Consider the following 16676-nt stretch of genomic DNA (forward strand, 5'->3'; position numbering starts at 1 on the left):
GAACCATGCTTCTGAGACCACTTAGACCTTGACTGCAAACTAGTCTCTTTTGGGGGCATGAGATCCTTGGTGACCAGGCCCAGACCACCCCCCGGCATGCCTCACATCAGAAGGAAATTTGATAGAGACAGAGAAACTGGTTCTCATCAGACGAGCCCCAAAGCCTGTGCCTGAGATTTGAAAACCCCTTGTTGACATCCTATATGTGGGGCAACTCCATCCCCAGAGCAGGGCCTGCCTCTTCCGATCCTAACGCGATGGGGCCTGGACCTCACAAGGAAGTAGCTTCTCGGTGCTGCCAGACTGCAAAAAATAAAACTAATCACTGCACAGCTGCTGTCCTTCAGGCATCTACCGCCCTGCTGCTATCACGAGACCCTGCAGAGCCCGGGGGAGAGGCAGAGCCACTTGGATTTCCAGGGCTGGGTGGCCAGAAAGCCCCTGAAACGTTGGAAGCTTGGGCTGGACAGAGCCCCTGAATCCTTAGCCCTGCTCCCAGCGCTGATACCGAGCGCGTGTCAGCGAAATGAATAGGGAGTCTCTGCTCAGCACGTTCACCACGCGCTGAGCTCCACACAGGCTGTGATCCACTGACGGTTTTGCTGCTTCATCGCGCCCCAGCGCAGTGGGGCTGAAGAAGACCCATTTCTAGGGCAAAGCTGACCCAGGGGTGCTCAGGGAATCGCTACCAGCTTTTACTTTGGCACTGCCAGCCCCCAGGTGCTCACCCAGGTGAACTGCCCAACGAGGAGGCGGAGCTTTGGGCTGCAGCTGGCTCCGGTGGGGCTGGTTCACTCACAGCACCTGCTGCAGCCCTATTTAAAGTGGCTGAGGGGGGAGCACCCTGAATCTTTTCTTTTCTAGGATGGCTTCCTGGAGGGCAGTTGTGGTGGCTGCCCTGTGTACAGCAGTATTGGGGGAGCCAGGTAATCTGAGCCGGGGGTGGGTGGGTGGGTGGGTGTGCGCGTGCTAGCTAGCTGGGGGATCTCTTCCCCTGTGATGTCACCTTTCTTCCTTACCTAGCAGCTCTACTAGGGGGCTTCTCTTCTCCTCCTCTCTACTGGGAGACTCAGGCAGGGCCTTGTGCTGGAGGAGGTAGTGCCTGGGTTAGGCTAGGTTAGGCCTGTCTGGGGTGTTTGCTTGAGTCATGGTGTGGTGCATTAAAATGGGAAGCCATTGGTTTAAATAGCCGGGGGCTTTTCCTGGTCCTGCTTGCAGGCTGTGGGGCTCTGTGGGGCAGGTGTAATATGGGCCTAGCAGCAGCCAGCCTAGGGGAGGTGGGGAGCGTTGTGCCTCTCTGCCTTACAGAGAAGAGGTGTTTGTGTTTCTGTAACTGCTGCAAACGTGCTAACCACAGGCAGCGTGGTCTCCAGTGCCACTTGCTGGCGGCTGCTCCTTTCCATGCGAGAGGCGTCTGTCTAGGGACAGGCACGTCTCCTCTCCTGGCGGAATGGTGCTTTTGTTCCACTCCAGCCTGGGCTCCCTGCATTTCCGCACCGACTGCGAAGAGCTGGAGCATCCACCAACCTCATACATAGGCCGTGAGAGGGGCGGGATCTCCTCTGTTCTCATTTCTGTCTTTCCCCACCTTGGAACCCGGGGCTGGGGAGCTGGAAGACTTAATAGCTGTGTGGACATGCTCCACCTGCATGAGCTCTTCCCTTGGTGTCTGTACTCCTTGCTGGGTCCTGCTTCCTGGGCCTGGCTGGGTTTTCTGTTACTAGGCCCCTACCCTGTGATCACTCTGGAGTTAAAGGAATAAATTCCCTGGTCTCCTGTGATGTCTTGTATCCTGGGACTCTGAGAACTGTCAAGGTCTCCCTTTACAATCTCTCACTGTGCTGAGGAGACAGAAGCTCAGCTAGGATGACTCTTCCGGCTGTGGGGCCTGGCATGTGTCCCTTGAGAGGAGGTGGGGAGGACTCTAAGCATAGCAGCTAAATCAGGGCGATAATCCAATGTCTCCTTCCCTAGCGGCCCTGGAGCTGGGATCCCCCCAGTGGAATGGCTCTTTCCACCCAACCGCAGCAGCAGCTACTGCCACAGGTCACACTCGGCAGGACGCCACAACTGCTCAGCCTGCGAAGATGACCTTCTTCCGGATGGTCCTGAATGGTGAGACCCCCTCTGCCTGCTGGGGCAGGCAGTCCTAGCCTTGCAAAGGCAATGAGCTGACACTAGCCACTTCCATCATGGGTTAGGCCCTCAACATATCTGCAGCAGCTGCATCCACGGAATTCTGCAGTGCTTATTCTCCGCTCCTCGCCCTGCATCCCTGCCATTCCCTTGGCGGGTGAGCCGCATGAGGCAGGGCTCTGGAGGCGAGGTGCTGGGCTGCTACTCTGCAAAACGAACCATTTACCTGAGGGTTGCAACCTAGCCAGTGCGTCCCAACCAGCTTCTGTACAGAGATGTGTTTGTAGAGTCATATTCCCCTGCCCCAGCGTATGGATGACTCTCCTGAAGGATGAGCTGTATGGGGTTTGGAGCTGCTGACTAGCCCTTTTAATTACCATCCAGCCTCTCCTCCCTGAATGACCCAAAGGAAGGTTCCCTGCCCTTCGAACCCTTCATGGGAGGAAAGACCAGCTATCTAGGAACCCACGTACAGCTAATGGTCCCTCTTACAGTGCTGCAGGTTGCTCTTGCCATTGGTTCTCGGCTGAAATTATTTTCAGTAGGTCCCTCCTTGGTCGTGGTGCTGGTCCCACTGGCTGGAGGTTAGCCAGTCCTGTGGCTATAGTTACCCAGGTGGTGTTTGCTTTGTGGATGCTGCAGGGGGAGGGCTCAGAGGTGCCTGCATGGTGCATCAATGAATCCAAGGGCCTGATAAAGGTCCCCAGTCTAAAGAATGGGATAGGAAGTGGACAAGCTGCTCCTTCTCACCCATTCTTGCATTCCAAGAACAAATGGACACCAGTGAAATGGGACTGCAGCAAACTTAAAACTGACCGGACTTGTGTAAGTCTGTGGCACTCAATGCCACAACTGCATGGAGAACTCAGCATCTTTTAGCCCTGCACTGTGGGTAACAAGAGCATCTCCATGCTCAGGTTTAAATATACAGAGGCTTCTCCATGACATAAACCAAACATTGCAATGGGGGTGAGTGTTTAGTGATAAATTTCCCCCATAGGCAGCCTATTTGCACATGCCTCTAAAGTGTCTCCAGCTGGATGCTGTTGGGGAGGGGGAACAGGACCCCTGGTCTGATCCAGTCTGGTACATGTGGTGTTCTCACAGAGGCTGTTCTATGTCTAGATCAAGTCCAGGTCTCCATTTCTTCTCTCCTAGCTGCCAAAGATCTAGTCTCGCCCCTCTGGGCTGACTCCTCTAACAGTACGGTGACCCCGGTGACGCCTGCTACTTCAGTGTCCTCTGGGACCATGCTGACTGGCCATGGTTTGGTGAGGACACCAGCTCACGTCCAGCTCATCCAAGGTGGCCGTGCCATGACGTCTGCAAAGATGAACTTCACCCTAAGGATCCTGAATGGTGAGACCTTCCTACAGAACGTGGTGAGGTTGCCATGTGTACGAGACCGCCTTCTGCCTTCCCACATGCTCTGTTCTGCCCCCATTGTCCCCCCGCGCCCCATACAAAACCAACTCTGGTAAACACCAACCCAGCGTCCTAGATGTCAGTCTGAGTTTAAGCCAACGGTCTCTAGGGTAACCATCTACCCAGATACCCATGGACAATAGATACTCTGGGTGTGTCCACCTAGAGGCATCTTGGGTTTTCTCATCTGGTGACCACTGACTCTCTTCCCCTCCCCACAACTGTCCTTTCCTAGGCTGCCCCAAGTGCAGGGCTTCGTGTGCTGGGAGAGCCAGGACACTTCCTAAGGAAGATGTTGGAAGTGTTGCTTGACACCAGTTTTTTCACCTCCACAGTGGACAGCTGCTTCCCTGGTCCACGGGTGTGTCAGCTCTCCAGCTCTGAGTCTCTGCTGGCCTAGGTACGCACAGACTCACTCAGACGCTGGAGTCGCGTGACTGGGGTACACCTGCCAGCCCAGGTATTTAAGAGGCCAGCATGTTGGGCTAGCTCGTCAGCAGAGGATTTCATAAATGGAGTCCTGTGTAATCTTGACAGCAGAAGAGATGAGGTTGGATAGGGTATTTGTGAACACTAGGGATCACTGCTCCTGAGTGCAAGGACCTGCTGCAGACTTTCTCCATCCTGTGACCTCTGTGGCTGCTGGGAAGGAGGGGTGTACTCAGCCCCACAGAGCACTCCACCTGTCACTGGGTGGATGAGACAGGCCCACCTCTTCAGAGGTGCTCCAGGAGTATTTGGGGTTGGTATAAGACAGCAGCACATGTAACTTTCTCTTCTTCCCCAGAGGACTTCAGTGTGATGGCAGAGCCCCCCACATACACACCTGGCTCGCCCATCCACATCGAGGCCAGAGTGGAATCCAGTGCGCGTGTCTCCCCGACAATCTATGTGGACGCGTGCTATGGGACCCAGGCCAGGCATCTGAGCCATTCCAGGAGGCTCTATGTGATTGTGAACAACCATGGGTCAGTGAGGGATGAAGGGATTGGGGGAAGGGGGACATAGTAGAGACTGAGGAGCTGCTGAGGCTTGTTCCACATGCCCTCGGCTTGGGTGGGGGGGGTTCCGCATTCCTGATGAAAGACCCTGCACTGTACCCTTCTGGCTGAATTTCAGCACTTCACTGGAGCAAACAAATACCCAAATAGCTCCAGGACCTGCAGCCCCAGAAGGAATACAGCAGGGCTGGGGGCGGGTACTCTTGGACCCTCACAGGTTCCTGTGTAAATGCTCCTGCTCCTCCCTGTTCACTCTCTGCTGTAAGCAAGGGGGTGTGGATCCCTTGCTCTAGCAGGGGAACATGCAATGGCAACATGTACACTTGGAGGGAGGAGTCCCTTCCTGTGTTGTGCCCCTCACCCTGGTATGGGGGTGCTGAGGACAAGCCAAGGGGAAGGTTTGCAGCTGGTCTCTGGTCAGCAGCAGGACAGCCCTTGCTCTCACTGGGGAGGGCATGTCCTCTGAGCCCTTCTGGAGGCTGGGATCCTGGGCTGAAGGTGGCTCTTGCTTCATCCCTGACTGGCTCTCACCACCCCCCCCCCCCCCAGGTGTCTACATGGGGGGCAGACTGGGGACTCTGCTGTCTGGCATCGGCCGGAGAATTCTACCCTGCGGTTTGCCATCCCGGCTTTCCTGCTGGCTGATGAAGCAGAGGAGAAGGTGAGGTCCCTCTGGGGGGGTGGGAGCGTTACCAGCTGTGCCTGTGTCTGAAAGGGGCAGCGGGGCTCAGGCAGGGGCGATGGAGGGGAGCAGCGTCTGAGCACCCACCTCCTCAGATGCTTCCAATGAAGCCGAATCGGGAGCCTTGAACGAGCTCCCTGCAGCAACTGAACAGAGCTGCCTTTCTCTTGCGGCTGGCCAAGGTGCTCGGCAGCGAGGGGAAGCCACAATCGCCTGTTCTGCTTCAGGGTCTGAAGGGTGAACAGAGGGTGCATTAGGAGCAGGACTCTGCCGCCAGCCTCCCTCCTTCCCTCCCTCCCAGCCTGGCTACGCCAGCAGAGGAGGAACTGCTTAGAGCCCAGTTGAAGTAACTGTCTCCAGATCCTCCTGCAACAAGGATCCCAGTCTCCACAGCCCTGTTGGCTGGATGCTTTAGCTGCCCCTGAACCATCCTGGCTGGGACGGGTCTCCCTTGCTGTGCATGGCTGACACTCTAGGATGGCAGTGGTATGTCCTGCCCCACTGCCAGGGTCAGAGCACCACTACCAGTGGTGTAGCTGGACCTGAGGGAGATGTCGGCCCCAGAACGTGTGTGGGGTAGTTGGACTGGCTGCCTCTGCCCGTCTCTGCACAAGCATGTACGGCAAACTGCTCAGAGCCGTGGCGTGTGCCCGGCTGTGGGCTCTCTGCATGCTGCTTCTCCAGAGAGCTGACAGGCTTCCGGTCTGCTTCCCTGTGGCTCCCCCCCCCCCCCCCACCTGGGGAGTGGGACAAGCCCACTGTCCCCATCTGCTTCTGGTCCACCACCAGGCTCCCTCCAAACGTCCGGCATCTCATGACATTGGCAGTCAGTGCAGATTTCCTCCAAGATGAGGTTTAGCCCCAGGGCTTCCCCAGCTGCTCTGCCCAGGACCTTGAGCTCAACCCCTCTGCAGTCCAGCCCTGATCCCAAATCCTCCCTGATGAGCTGCCAGGAGATCTTGGGTGGGAGCTCTGAGCACGAGCTGTGTCTTTCAGATCTACATTCACTGCCTGCTGAGCGCCTGGGGCCAGGAGAGTCCCCCCAGCCTTGGGAAGAAGTCCTGCTATTACAACAGCGCCGCTTTCAGGTCTGCGCACCCCTTCTCCATGGGTCAGCGGGGCTGTGACCAAAGTGTCCCATGACACTGGGGCGAGTGGGGCTCTCCGTATAAGGAGCAACTGGCAAGGCTGCTGCAACAGTAGCACCTGGGACAATGCCTCATGTCTGAGCACAAACGACACCACTCGAGGGCCTCTGTCCAATAGCACCTGGCGCAGGCTCCTGGGTGGTGCTCAGGGGACAGGAAGGGGGGTGACGAAATTGGAGCCCCCATGACCTGGCTGCAGTGTGGATTCCCCCAGCACCGTGAGGCCCTGCCTGTGACGGTGTGGTGAGGATTAGGGATGTTGCCATTAGGCAGCTGGTTCGAATCCAGCTCAGGGGTGGGTTTCCATTCAAGCTACCACAGGGAACTGCCATTACAGTTGGCACCAGCTAGCAGAGAATGGGTGTGGAGCTGACCTGGCCTCGGAGTCTGCCTGCAGACCTGGCTTTGCGGGTGCCCTCTCTGTAAGACCCCCTTCTGATCCAGATGTGCTGTGTGGGGACTGATGTCCAATGACTGTCTCCTTCCTCTCTCTGTCTCCAGCTGGCAGAACCTGGAGGACCCTTCCCAGAACTTCAAGTGTAGTTGCTGTGACAGCCGCTGCCCTGCTGACTCTGCTCCCCGAGAAGAACTAAGAGGTACCAGGACTCTGAGTCCATTATCTTCTCTGCATGTCTGATACCGTGCAGCCAGATAAGGTGTGGCCACTGGGTGAACGCTGCCTGAGTGGGGGGTGGCGTCTGTCGGCTGCAGAGATCCAGATGTTCCCTGCTGGGGCAGTCTCTGCAGACTGCAGGTAGGACCTTGCAGCAAGGATGAGGGTGCTTCATCTGCCCAGGTGGGAAGGGCTTCTGTGTGCCACAGCAGAGGAGACCAGGCAGTCTAGCATTGGGCCCCCTCCTGGACGTGAGTGGCTGGGAGGGCAATAACACCGCCAACCGGAGTGGGGCAATCTTGAGGCAATGTGAGCCTGTTGGAGAGCTAGACTTCCCGCTCCTAAGCATCCACCAGCAGCTGGTCACTCCTACATCCCTGCCCCAGCGCAGAAACTAACAAAGTCCCCATCGAACATCCGCCTGTGGGTACCCTCCATGCGATCCTGTGGCACTAGGATGGCAGGCACTACGGGGACAGAACCACCTTGCCAGAGGCAGGTTACCCAGCTCTGGATCCTGGGTGGGTATTGGACCTTCTCACACAGTAACCAGGACTTGATCCCCTGCTCTCATTAACCAAACCCCTCCACACAGCAGTGCAGCCGGTGGGCGACCAGCCCAGCTGGAGTAGTGCAGCTGCACACTGGGACCTGTAGCCGCCATCTCCTTGTGGCACCAAGGTGACTGCAGCCCTCTTCCCCGCGTCCCCCCGTCCCCCCCTTCCCCAGTAGCTCTCCATGGCTGTACTCCGCTGCCTCTCAAGTAAAGCAGATGAATAATCCGGTGTGAACATGGACATGCCTATTCGTGGTGGTTTTTTCTTCCAGAGTTTGTAGGGGAAGGGACCCTCCATAAAAGGGTGGCTGGCCCCTTGACGGTGCACATGGAAGAGGCTCCATGGTATGAAGGTAGGTTTGAATGAGACCTGTCCTCAAACCCCTTGTATTGGGAGGGAAGCGGGAATGGCCAAGTTAGACTCGGGGTCCTTCCAGCCCTGCAACTCCTGGAACTGGCCGAGTCAAAGGCCCACGGCTCTGTCCGCGCTGGGCTTTGCTGAAGGAGGCGGTGCCTGGCGCTATGGCTGGTACTGCGTGTGCCAGCCGTGCTGGACACGTCTCTGTAGGTGGCATCTCAGCATGACGTGCTCTGCACGTGGCACAGATACACGCAGGCAGGGCCTTCGCCTTAGACCGGCTTCTCCGGGGTTACGCTTTGTCTCACTTGGTCCGGACTCAATCCCTGCACGTCTCTGCCCCTAGAACGTTGCCGCACCGTGAAGAAGCTGCTGCTGGGAGGCGTTGCTTTCGCAGGCAGCTGTCTGGTGGCAGCCCTCTTTGTAGGCGGTCTCTTGGCTCTGGCTCTGGCCCTGTTGCGTTCATATGGGCGCGGTGCAGGGCACGGGCTGCTGAGGAAGAGGAAGGAGTATCCCTACCACACAGAGCTGCAGACTGTGGTGGGCGCCCTCCTGACTGCGGACGAGACTCCCAAGGATAAGGAAGAATCCAGCATAGACTGCAACTTGAAAACTGATGCAGCAGAGAAGGAATAACCAGCCCTTCAGGCTACAATAAATGCTCTATTTCTCTAACGTTCGCCTCCTGTCTCCCTGTGAGGCCTCCAGGCCCTGGGGGGGGGGGGGAGGCGGGGTGTGTGGAGGCAGGAGCCTGATGGACTTTGTTGCCACTCAATGTGAATCTGGGTCTTCCTTGCTGGAGTGACGCTTGACTTGGTCTCAATGGCTTTGCTAACTTTCTCCACCACCAGCTCCAGATAATCTGGGGCACTGCCCCCTGGGGGGTGCAGAGGCAAAGGGGGGGGGGGGAATGTGGTGGAGAGGGAGGACCAATCTCCCCCAACCCCAATGCCTGTGCTCTGCTGAGAAGGCCTGGCTGTGCAGTAATGGAGGGGGGTGAAGACAGATTCATTACGGGGGGGGGAAGAGAGTAACTGGAAACCACGGGTGGGGGGAGGATGTTCTGCAGCTGCCAGCTGTTTAAAGACCTTGTGTGATGAATCCCAGCTTGAGGCACTCAAAGTGCTGAGCCAAACATGGCAGCTGGAGCAGTCCCCCTGTGAGATGCAGTTGTCTGTGCACTGTGGGGGTGGAGCAGAATCTACCTTCCCCTTCCCACCCAGCAAGGGCCCTTCATGCACTCCTGCAAGAGACTTGATCGCTTAAAAAAACCAAACCAATTTGTAGCTGAAGTGGCGGTGGCTGCCTCTGCTCAGAACTGGCCGACCTGCCGGCGAGCGCTGACAAAAGCAGCTGTGCGAAGGGCCCCTCTCTGCCGTCGGTCGAACTGAACCGGGCCGGCAGCGACGCACGCAGAGAACAAAGCTGGGGTAGTGCAAGGCTCACACTGAAGTCTCTGAGCCGAGGCTGCCCAGTCACCAGGAGCTGTGCGAGGGGTCAGGGCTGAGTGCTGCAGGGGGTGGGGGGCCCAGGCACAGCCCAACGGCTGCACTGTCTGGGGTCGGCCTGAGGCATTGGCTGCTCTCTCCTAGGCCAGGGAAGGGCAGCCGAGGAAGTGAGACACACACAGCTCCTCACCTCTGCCTGCCGGCACATGGGGCTATTGAGGACTGTCCCTGCCCTGCAGAAAAGGAGCCTTAACCAGCTACTTCCGTGTCCCATGGAACTGGCGTGAATTCAGGTTTAAAGCAGTTTATTGAGGGAGTTGGAGTCACGGAGGGGGCACCTGCCTGGTCACCAGCAGGAAGCAGGGCCGGTGAGTGCGTGTGACTGAATGCAAGTACCGTGCCCCGCCCCCCCCCCCAGGGTTTCACAGTAAATATAGATCTCTCCGGGGGCCAAAACTAAGATGGTCCCCTGGCTTTCTAAATTAAGCTACAGAATCTACCAGCGCTAGGCTGGACTAGCATCCCATGCATCAGTGTGTGTGGGGGCAGAGGGCCCTCTTCTCCCTGTACACCCTGGGGAAGGCCCCAAGCACCCCGGATAACCCTGAAGTCCCATGCAGCCGACCTGCCAGCACAGATGTAGGGCACCAGCGCCTGGAAATGCAGGCCTAGTGCTAATGCCTCTCAAACAGGGGAGTCCCCCCTAGGGAAAGGCTGCCCCCATCTCACAGTAAGTAGGTTTAACAGCAGCGAATGAGTCTGAAATCCAGTGCAGTCAGCTGTGGAGCTGGGGCGGGAGAGATGCTCCCCCTGCTTCAGCAGCCAGGGGAGGCTGCCTCAGGAGGAAGAGGGGCGATTCTCTTCTGAACTATAGAGTTTGCGGAGGCTGGAGTTCATCAGGAAATCCACGGCCCTGCCAAGAGGAGAGGCTGTGGTTACGTCAAATGTGCTCAGGCTGTCTTCACAGGGTGGCCACACGTTGCTGGCAGGCCCTCCCCTCCCCGTGTCCCCAGGAATCTGCCTTCATTCCATCGGGGCCCCTCCTCTGGTGAGAAGTAAGGTAAGGAAAGCAGCTGTCCCCAGCTCTGTGATCAGTGCTGTGCCTTAGGGAACGGGTTAATCCCATGGGTTCCTTTTGATTTGCTTTCTCTCACCTCCCATCTGTTAATTCCCTGGCTAGATGCGCTGCCCAGCCCCCTGCTCTCCTCCCCTCGCTGCTACTCTTCTATACCACCTGCTGGTTTCTTCTCGCAGACAGCAGCCCTTCGTAGAGGCTGCTCTTCATCTCCAGCTACTTTCACAGCCCTCCAGGTTCTCGCTGCAGTGGGGTGCTTGGGCGTAGATCCGTGCAGCCTCTGGGACCTGCTAGCGCTTGGGAGAAGTGGGGCTTTTCTCAACGCCTCAGCTCTTGGAGTTGTCGGAGTAGCTCACGTTTTAAAATGGAAACTAGGATTTTAGCTCTTTGGGGGGAAGCTTGAACCTGTGCCTCTGACAGGTTAGGACGCCAGAAACAACAGGGCTTTGGGTTGTCTTTAAAACAAAGCCATGATGGTGGGAGGCGCCTGACTCATGACTGTTGGATGTCTGGGTCTGGCAATACAGAGCGGGTGCCAGGTGAAAACAAAGAGCAGTGCCTGCTCCATACCCCGCTGCCCGTCACCGGGGGGGAGCTGAGGCCCTCCGTGAAACCATCTGCTTTGAGTGGGGTGCAGCATCACGGTCATGTGATGCCCTTGGCTTGGCGGCCTGCAGGTGCTGTCTCAGCGGGAATCCGCTACGGAGCAAGGAACGGCACCAGCATTGGGCTGGTCTGTGCCATGGGTCCCTGCAGCCACGAGTCCTACGGCACCGGGCAGGGGTTTGTTTACTGGGTGAGGCGCTTGCTCCATGCTCGGCGGGACATGCCCCAGCAGCAGTGCCCGGTGAGGGTGGGACGCCATGCTGGGGCAGGGCAGTGGTGCAGCCGGGCCACGGGAACACCTGCCACAGCGCCAGCTCCTGCCAAGCCGCTTGCCAGTGAACACAGGCTGCACTTCCCAGAGGGCCGAGGGGCATGAGGTGACTTGCCGTGCCTACGGCCTGCATTCAAAGACACTCAGGGGCTGCCCCACGTGGCGCTGATGTGCCTGACCTCAGCTGGGAGCCCTCTCCTGGCGTGAGGCGTGGGCTGCCTTTAATGGCCTCTTGCCGTCTCCTGCTCACCCTCCGTTGCCCGGTGTGAACTGAGTCCCACTCTGCCCCCTTCTTGCCCCCCGGAGCGGCCTGTGCCCGGTCCTCCCCTGCTGGGTCCAACAAATGCCCAAACCATGGCTAGGACTCAGCCCCCCTGGCCAGACAGGTGGTTCCCTGCCTAGTTTGAGAATCCGGCTTTGGGGCCTCTGGGCATTGGGCTTGAGCTGGGGCGGTGTCCGGCCAGGGCGGCTTTGCACAGCCCCACGGGCAGAGACTCAGGCCCCCCTGGGGTTCTGTGGCAGCTGCGCCGTCATTTTGAAAATGTCTAGGGTGCCGGAAGGGTGGAGGTGGGCCCCTAAAGAGCGAGAGAGGCTCCCACGTTCCTTGATCTGGGCCCGCCTGCCTCCGTTAATCCCGGTCCTGTATTGCAGAGCTGGCCCCTGCCCCGCTCAGCCCCGACCACGCCGAGTCTGTGGCTACACCTGGCCTGTCTGCAGCCGGTGCTGCCTCCTGCTAACAGACCCGAGTGGAACCGTCGGCTGTGAGGAGCCGCAGAGCAGGATGAGGCAGAATCCCAACGGCAGGGACAGCGTGTGTGGGGCACCGCATGGTGGGGCTGGGCTAGGGTCTGCAAAGTGCTGAGCGCGCCACGGGGGTGCTGAGCTCCTTCCACTCGCGGGGGGAAGGGTGAGGACTCAGCACCATGCCTGCAAGCCTGGAGCAAGGCTGCTGGGCCCGGGGCGAAGCTGCTGGGAAGGTCAACGCCAAACAAGAAAGGCAGAAGCAGTTGATACGTCATGAAGCACCCGGCGGCTGTAGCCGGACCCATCAAGCGAGCGTGCGCGCCTGACTGTCGATGACTCATTATTATTCACGTTACACTAGCACCTCAAGGCTACACCAAAGAACTGGGCCCGCCCCGTGCTAGATAGCGGCCAATCGCACCCTGAGGGACAGCCGCTGAACAGCAAGCTGGAGGAAATAACGTCCCTCGAGGTCAGTGACAGCGGCAGGAACCAAACCGCATCCTCCTGCCTGCTACTGCACTGCCCTGGCCACTAGGCCACGCTGTCCCTCACAGCGCAAGCCAGGCCTCTGGAAGAACAGACCCAACTCACGGCGTGCCCCAGCGTGTGTTACTCGGGCCCTGTGCTGCTCCCCAGCCCCCAGGCAGCGGGAACAGGACCCCTGCAGGGGCACTGGTGGCCCCAAACTAGAAGGCAGAGCAGTCCTGGCAAATGCTGCGTTTTTAATGCCAAGCACAGTATCTACCGCCGACAGAGACAGGGAAACTGAGGCACAGGCAGTCTACAGGATGTGCCCGAGGCCGTATCATGAGTCAACAGTGGAGTCTTGACTCCCAGGCTTCTGCTCTAACTCCTAGGTCACCCTGCCTCCCTGTGCATATAGTGCACACTATCCCTTCTCCATCACCAGCTCCCCCCAGGTCCCCTCTGGGTTCTGGAGCACAGGGCCGGGCCCCGCATTGCTCTCTCTTGAGGATGTAGCACCAGCAGGCACTGAGCTGGTGAATAAGCAGAACCATCCCGCCCCAGCATTAACCCCCAGCACGCCAGGGAAGTTAAGCCAGCCCTTACCTGTCGATGGGCTTGATGATGAAGGGAATGGCTGAGAGGCCAATGGCTGTGGTTGTCCACTTCCGGACGGGGAGAGGCCAGCGGGTCGTGGTGCCCAGGAGGTAGAGGGAGGCAGCACAGATGCGGTTAATGGTGAAGCCGGGGATGGCTACGGAGGCCAGGGCCTGCCACACAAACGTATCCACCACAGCCACGGCCACCCGCGTCGTCTTCCCCACGTCGTCTTCCCATGCCTGACGGGTGCATCACAGAGAGCATGGATCAGGGACACTGCACCGGGGGGCAGAACGGGGGGGCAGGAATGCACACAAAGGAATGGCCCACTGAGGTGGAAGAGGGGGTACAGGGCACTGTACGGGGTTGGGGAGATGGTGCAGAGAGGAATGGACCACAGCAGAAGGTGAGGAGAGAAAACACGTTATGGGGTGTGTGTGTGTGTGTGTGTGTGTGCACGTTATGGGGTGTGTGTACGTGTGTGGGGTGTGTGTTTGTGTGTGCGTGTGTGTGTGTGTAGGGGGTGTGTGTACACACATCTGGGGGTGAGAGGACCCAGGCAGGAGCAAGAGGGTGGAGTTGGCAGATGAGCGAATGTGGACCCAGCTTGCCCTGTCTGGCAGCAGGAGAGTGGAGCCCTGGCCCCATGGAAGGTCAGAGACCGCCCTAGCTTGCCCTTCCGCTGGCATGCTTTTGCAGAGGGTGGGCTCAGAAACAATCCCCCAGCCCGCACATTGCACAGGTATGACACCTCTGGCACTGGCCCCTGTCTGACACATGTCCTAACACTCACTCCTGCTCCCTCCACAGGGATAGATGGGCTCAGACTGGTGGTCTCCGGGCAGGAGCAAGAGGGAGGGTGGAGCTGGCAGATGAGCGAACGTGGACCCAGCTTGCCCTGTCTGGCAACAGGAGAGTGGAGCCCTGGCCCCATGGAAGGTCTCAGATGGACCCCCCACCAGGGGCTAAGAGAGAGGATCTTGCTCTGCCCCCTCTCTGGGGTTTAGGACACACACAGGCGATCCCCAGGGTGCAAGGGACGTGCAGGGAGCAGTGCAGATGGAAGGGTTTGAGAGCTCCAGGACACTTACGACCGCTGCCTTCTTTCCCTTATCAACCGCGTCGGCCGTCACGTACGCCGTCGCCACGCCGTAGCTCGCCCAGACCAGCGAGACGGGCACAATGGCTCTGAAGGACTCTCCGACTTCATTGGCGTAGCCTGCAAGGAAGGGCAAAGGTCAGAGGGGTGAGAGGGAGGCAGGTCTCATTACGGAGAAGTCACAGGCCAGAAAGCAGTAAGATCTGCTAAATGGGTCTAGCCAAGCTCCACCCACTGCCCCAAGCTCCACCCACTGCCCCAAGCTCCACCCACAGTACCCTAGTAGTCAAATGATCAGCAGCAGCCCACCACGAGTTAAGAGCCGTCATCCAAGGATGAGCACCAGGCAGCTGCGGGGACAGCTCTCTGCAGCGAACGGGCAGCCAATGCGTCTGTTTCAGGCTCTCTGAGCGCAACCAGACAACTCTGCAGCAGGTCACCTCTGACAGCAGGAGGCCAGGAACTGCCTGGTTAAATTCTGCTGGAGGCGCTGGCCAGGGAGAGGCCAGGCCATGGGGAGCGAACTCCCCTCTCGTCCCCAGGCGGGTCCCTCCCTCAGGGCTGAGGCACATGGGCAGGACATTGGGGGCGACGCTGGCCCTCTGCCGCGCCTACTCTGCGGCTCTTGCTGGCCGCCCCATCACCTGGCGTTTCTGAGCAGCCTGGTTTCGGCGTGCCAGTGCCGTCAGTTCTTCCTGGGTTATTTTCAGGACTGGTGCCTCTGCGACGGCAACGGAGCCTCCTCCTGCTGCCCCGACACCCTGCCGGACGTGCCAGGCGCCTCCCGCGGGTGGAATCGCTGAGCCCTCGCAGAGGCCTCCCAGCCTGTGGGCAGCAGGAAGGTCACCTAGAGAGTGACCTTTGTTCCCTTCCTCGCCCTCCTGGCAGCTGCCCATCACTAAGGCCTGGCCGGGGGCACCCCGGTGAACACTGCCCTCGCGGGGGGCGTTTGACCTCTCAGCCAGGCTTAGCCAGCTCCAGCGGGAAGGTCCCATGGAGCGTCTGGTCACAGGAACACACGGGACTCGCAGAAACGAAACGCACCATGGCACGGATCGGAGACCCAGGCCCCTTCTCTGCCTGTGACAAGCTGGGGGGGGGAGGGGGGAAATGCAGCCTGCCTGGATTACACAACAACACACTCCCTCTTATAAACAGATCTCTAGACACCAGTGGGTGGTTACACAACGGCACATACACATTGTATATAAAGCGGTGTCTGGCTACACAACAACACACACGCGCTCTCCAGTGCAGAGACACACAATGTCACCCTGAAAAATCAGGTTGACAACTACCAGCGACAGCGATGGTACACACACACAGACAGACACACACACACACGCGCGCGCGCGCGTACACACACACACACAGACAGACACACACACGCGCGCGCGCGCACACAGACAGACAGACACACATACACACACACAGACGCACACAGACACAGACACACACACAGAGCCAAGGCAGCCGCAGGCCCGGCACACACGGGGCAGGTTCCGCTCCCGACCCCGACCCAGCTATTTACCGCCCGCGCGTGGAGCTAGTACAGCGCCGCGCACCCCTCCTGCGGGCGGGGAGGGGGGGTCAGGATCGGGCCCGCAGCGCGGCCGTGCCGGGCAGGCGGGACCCGGGGGGCAGGATCGGGCCCGCACTCACCCAGGTAGCGCACCCACGTGTCCCGGTACAGGTCGGGCTCCGCCGGGGGCCCCATGGCAGCGACCGCCGCGGGCTCGTCCAGCCCCAGCAGGGAGCGTCGGCAAATGCCCGGGCCCGCGGCCGGCGCAGACTCAGCGCTGGGAACCGGCTCTGCCCTTGGCCGGGGACGTGTCCTCTGCCGCCCGCCCGCAGCTCAGCCGGGCCAGGCCAGCCTGGCTTCATGCCTTGCCCCACATGTAACACGTGATAGCTCCAGCCCCCGCCCCGTCACTCGCCCCCGGCCGCCCACACACAAGAACTCCTCGTGTGTGCAAGGGCAGCAAAGGTCCCCCTGGTCTCTGCAGTGCAGCCCCCGCGGGGGAGACCCATCACCCAGCGCCTGTTAAAGGCAGGGCCCTGCACCCAAACAAGGGGAGGAGGGGGCAGAGCTCATCACAACCAGTAGTCGGGGGTCTCCTCTCGGCTGGACCCTGCCTCACCCACCTTCCCCCTGCAAGGTTGGCCCCGGGAGGGTTGGTCCGGGCCATCTCCAAACAGCACTAGTTGAAAGTAGTCTTCCCTGGGCTAACTTTCTTCCATTTTCCAGGCAGGAAAGAATTCGCCCAGACGACCCAGGGCCCAAGGGAGGATTTTTCGGAGAGTTAAAGGAGGCCGGGTGAAAGTCACGGGCAGCTGACGCTGGACAGCGGGCTGGCTGCTCTGATGGTGCTAAAGGCGGCTGTTCTTATAGCCAGAGCAGAACCATTTCCTTTGCAAGATTATTCCTTCCTACCAGAGCTCTGTC

The 16676-nt window shown here is 59.2% G+C and overlaps 2 protein-coding genes across 3 annotated transcripts; one reads left to right on the forward strand and one right to left on the reverse strand.

The window, feature by feature from the left end:
• Window positions 1-797: 797 nt before the first annotated feature.
• On the forward strand, window positions 798-8594 carry LOC137154507 (uncharacterized). 2 transcript variants are annotated; one of them, XM_067550203.1, is made up of 9 exons: window positions 798-926; window positions 1975-2115; window positions 3295-3495; window positions 4349-4529; window positions 5112-5223; window positions 6241-6332; window positions 6894-6988; window positions 7834-7914; window positions 8266-8594. In XM_067550203.1, exons 1-9 carry the CDS (start codon window positions 866-868, stop codon window positions 8553-8555), a joined length of 1254 nt encoding a protein of 417 aa, XP_067406304.1. In that variant the 5' UTR covers window positions 798-865; the 3' UTR covers window positions 8556-8594. The 2 variants fall into 2 exon arrangements, with proteins under 2 accessions (XP_067406304.1, XP_067406305.1); XM_067550204.1 differs by lacking the exon at window positions 798-926 and adding an exon at window positions 1852-1891.
• A 1044-nt stretch (window positions 8595-9638) lies between these two features.
• Window positions 9639-16114, reverse strand: MTFP1 (mitochondrial fission process 1). The gene is made up of 4 exons (XM_067550205.1): window positions 15893-16114; window positions 14223-14350; window positions 13138-13370; window positions 9639-10280 (listed from the first exon to the last, which is right to left on the reverse strand). The coding sequence occupies exons 1-4, from the start codon at window positions 15945-15947 to the stop codon at window positions 10205-10207; spliced, it is 492 nt and encodes a 163-aa protein (XP_067406306.1). The 5' UTR covers window positions 15948-16114; the 3' UTR covers window positions 9639-10204.
• Window positions 16115-16676: the final 562 nt, after the last annotated feature.

This window comes from Emydura macquarii, unplaced genomic scaffold (assembly GCF_026122565.2).
Source record: "Emydura macquarii macquarii isolate MOO-44397 ecotype Brisbane River unplaced genomic scaffold, CSIRO-AGI_Emac_v2 contig_1254, whole genome shotgun sequence".
In the NCBI taxonomy this organism is placed as follows: domain Eukaryota; kingdom Metazoa; phylum Chordata; order Testudines; family Chelidae; genus Emydura; species Emydura macquarii.

What these genes read in the sequence shown, in the direction of transcription:
- LOC137154507 (XM_067550203.1), top strand. Translation starts at nt 866, where the DNA reads ATGGCTTCCTGGAGGGCAGTTGTGGTGGCTGCCCTGTGTACAGCAGTA. An exon ending in CACCCTAAGGATCCTGAATG is followed by an intron (nt 3,496 to 4,348) that starts GTGAGACCTTCC and finishes CTTCTTCCCCAG; the next exon opens with AGGACTTCAGTGTGATGGCA. An exon ending in CTGATGAAGCAGAGGAGAAG is followed by an intron (nt 5,224 to 6,240) that starts GTGAGGTCCCTC and finishes TGTGTCTTTCAG; the next exon opens with ATCTACATTCACTGCCTGCT.
- MTFP1 (XM_067550205.1), bottom strand. Translation starts at nt 15,947, where the DNA reads ATGGGGCCCCCGGCGGAGCCCGACCTGTACCGGGACACGTGGGTGCGC. An exon ending in CACGTGGGTGCGCTACCTGG is followed by an intron (nt 14,351 to 15,892) that starts GTGAGTGCGGGC and finishes CCTTCCTTGCAG; the next exon opens with GCTACGCCAATGAAGTCGGA. An exon ending in ATCATCAAGCCCATCGACAG is followed by an intron (nt 10,281 to 13,137) that starts GTAAGGGCTGGC and finishes TCCTCTTGGCAG; the next exon opens with GGCCGTGGATTTCCTGATGA.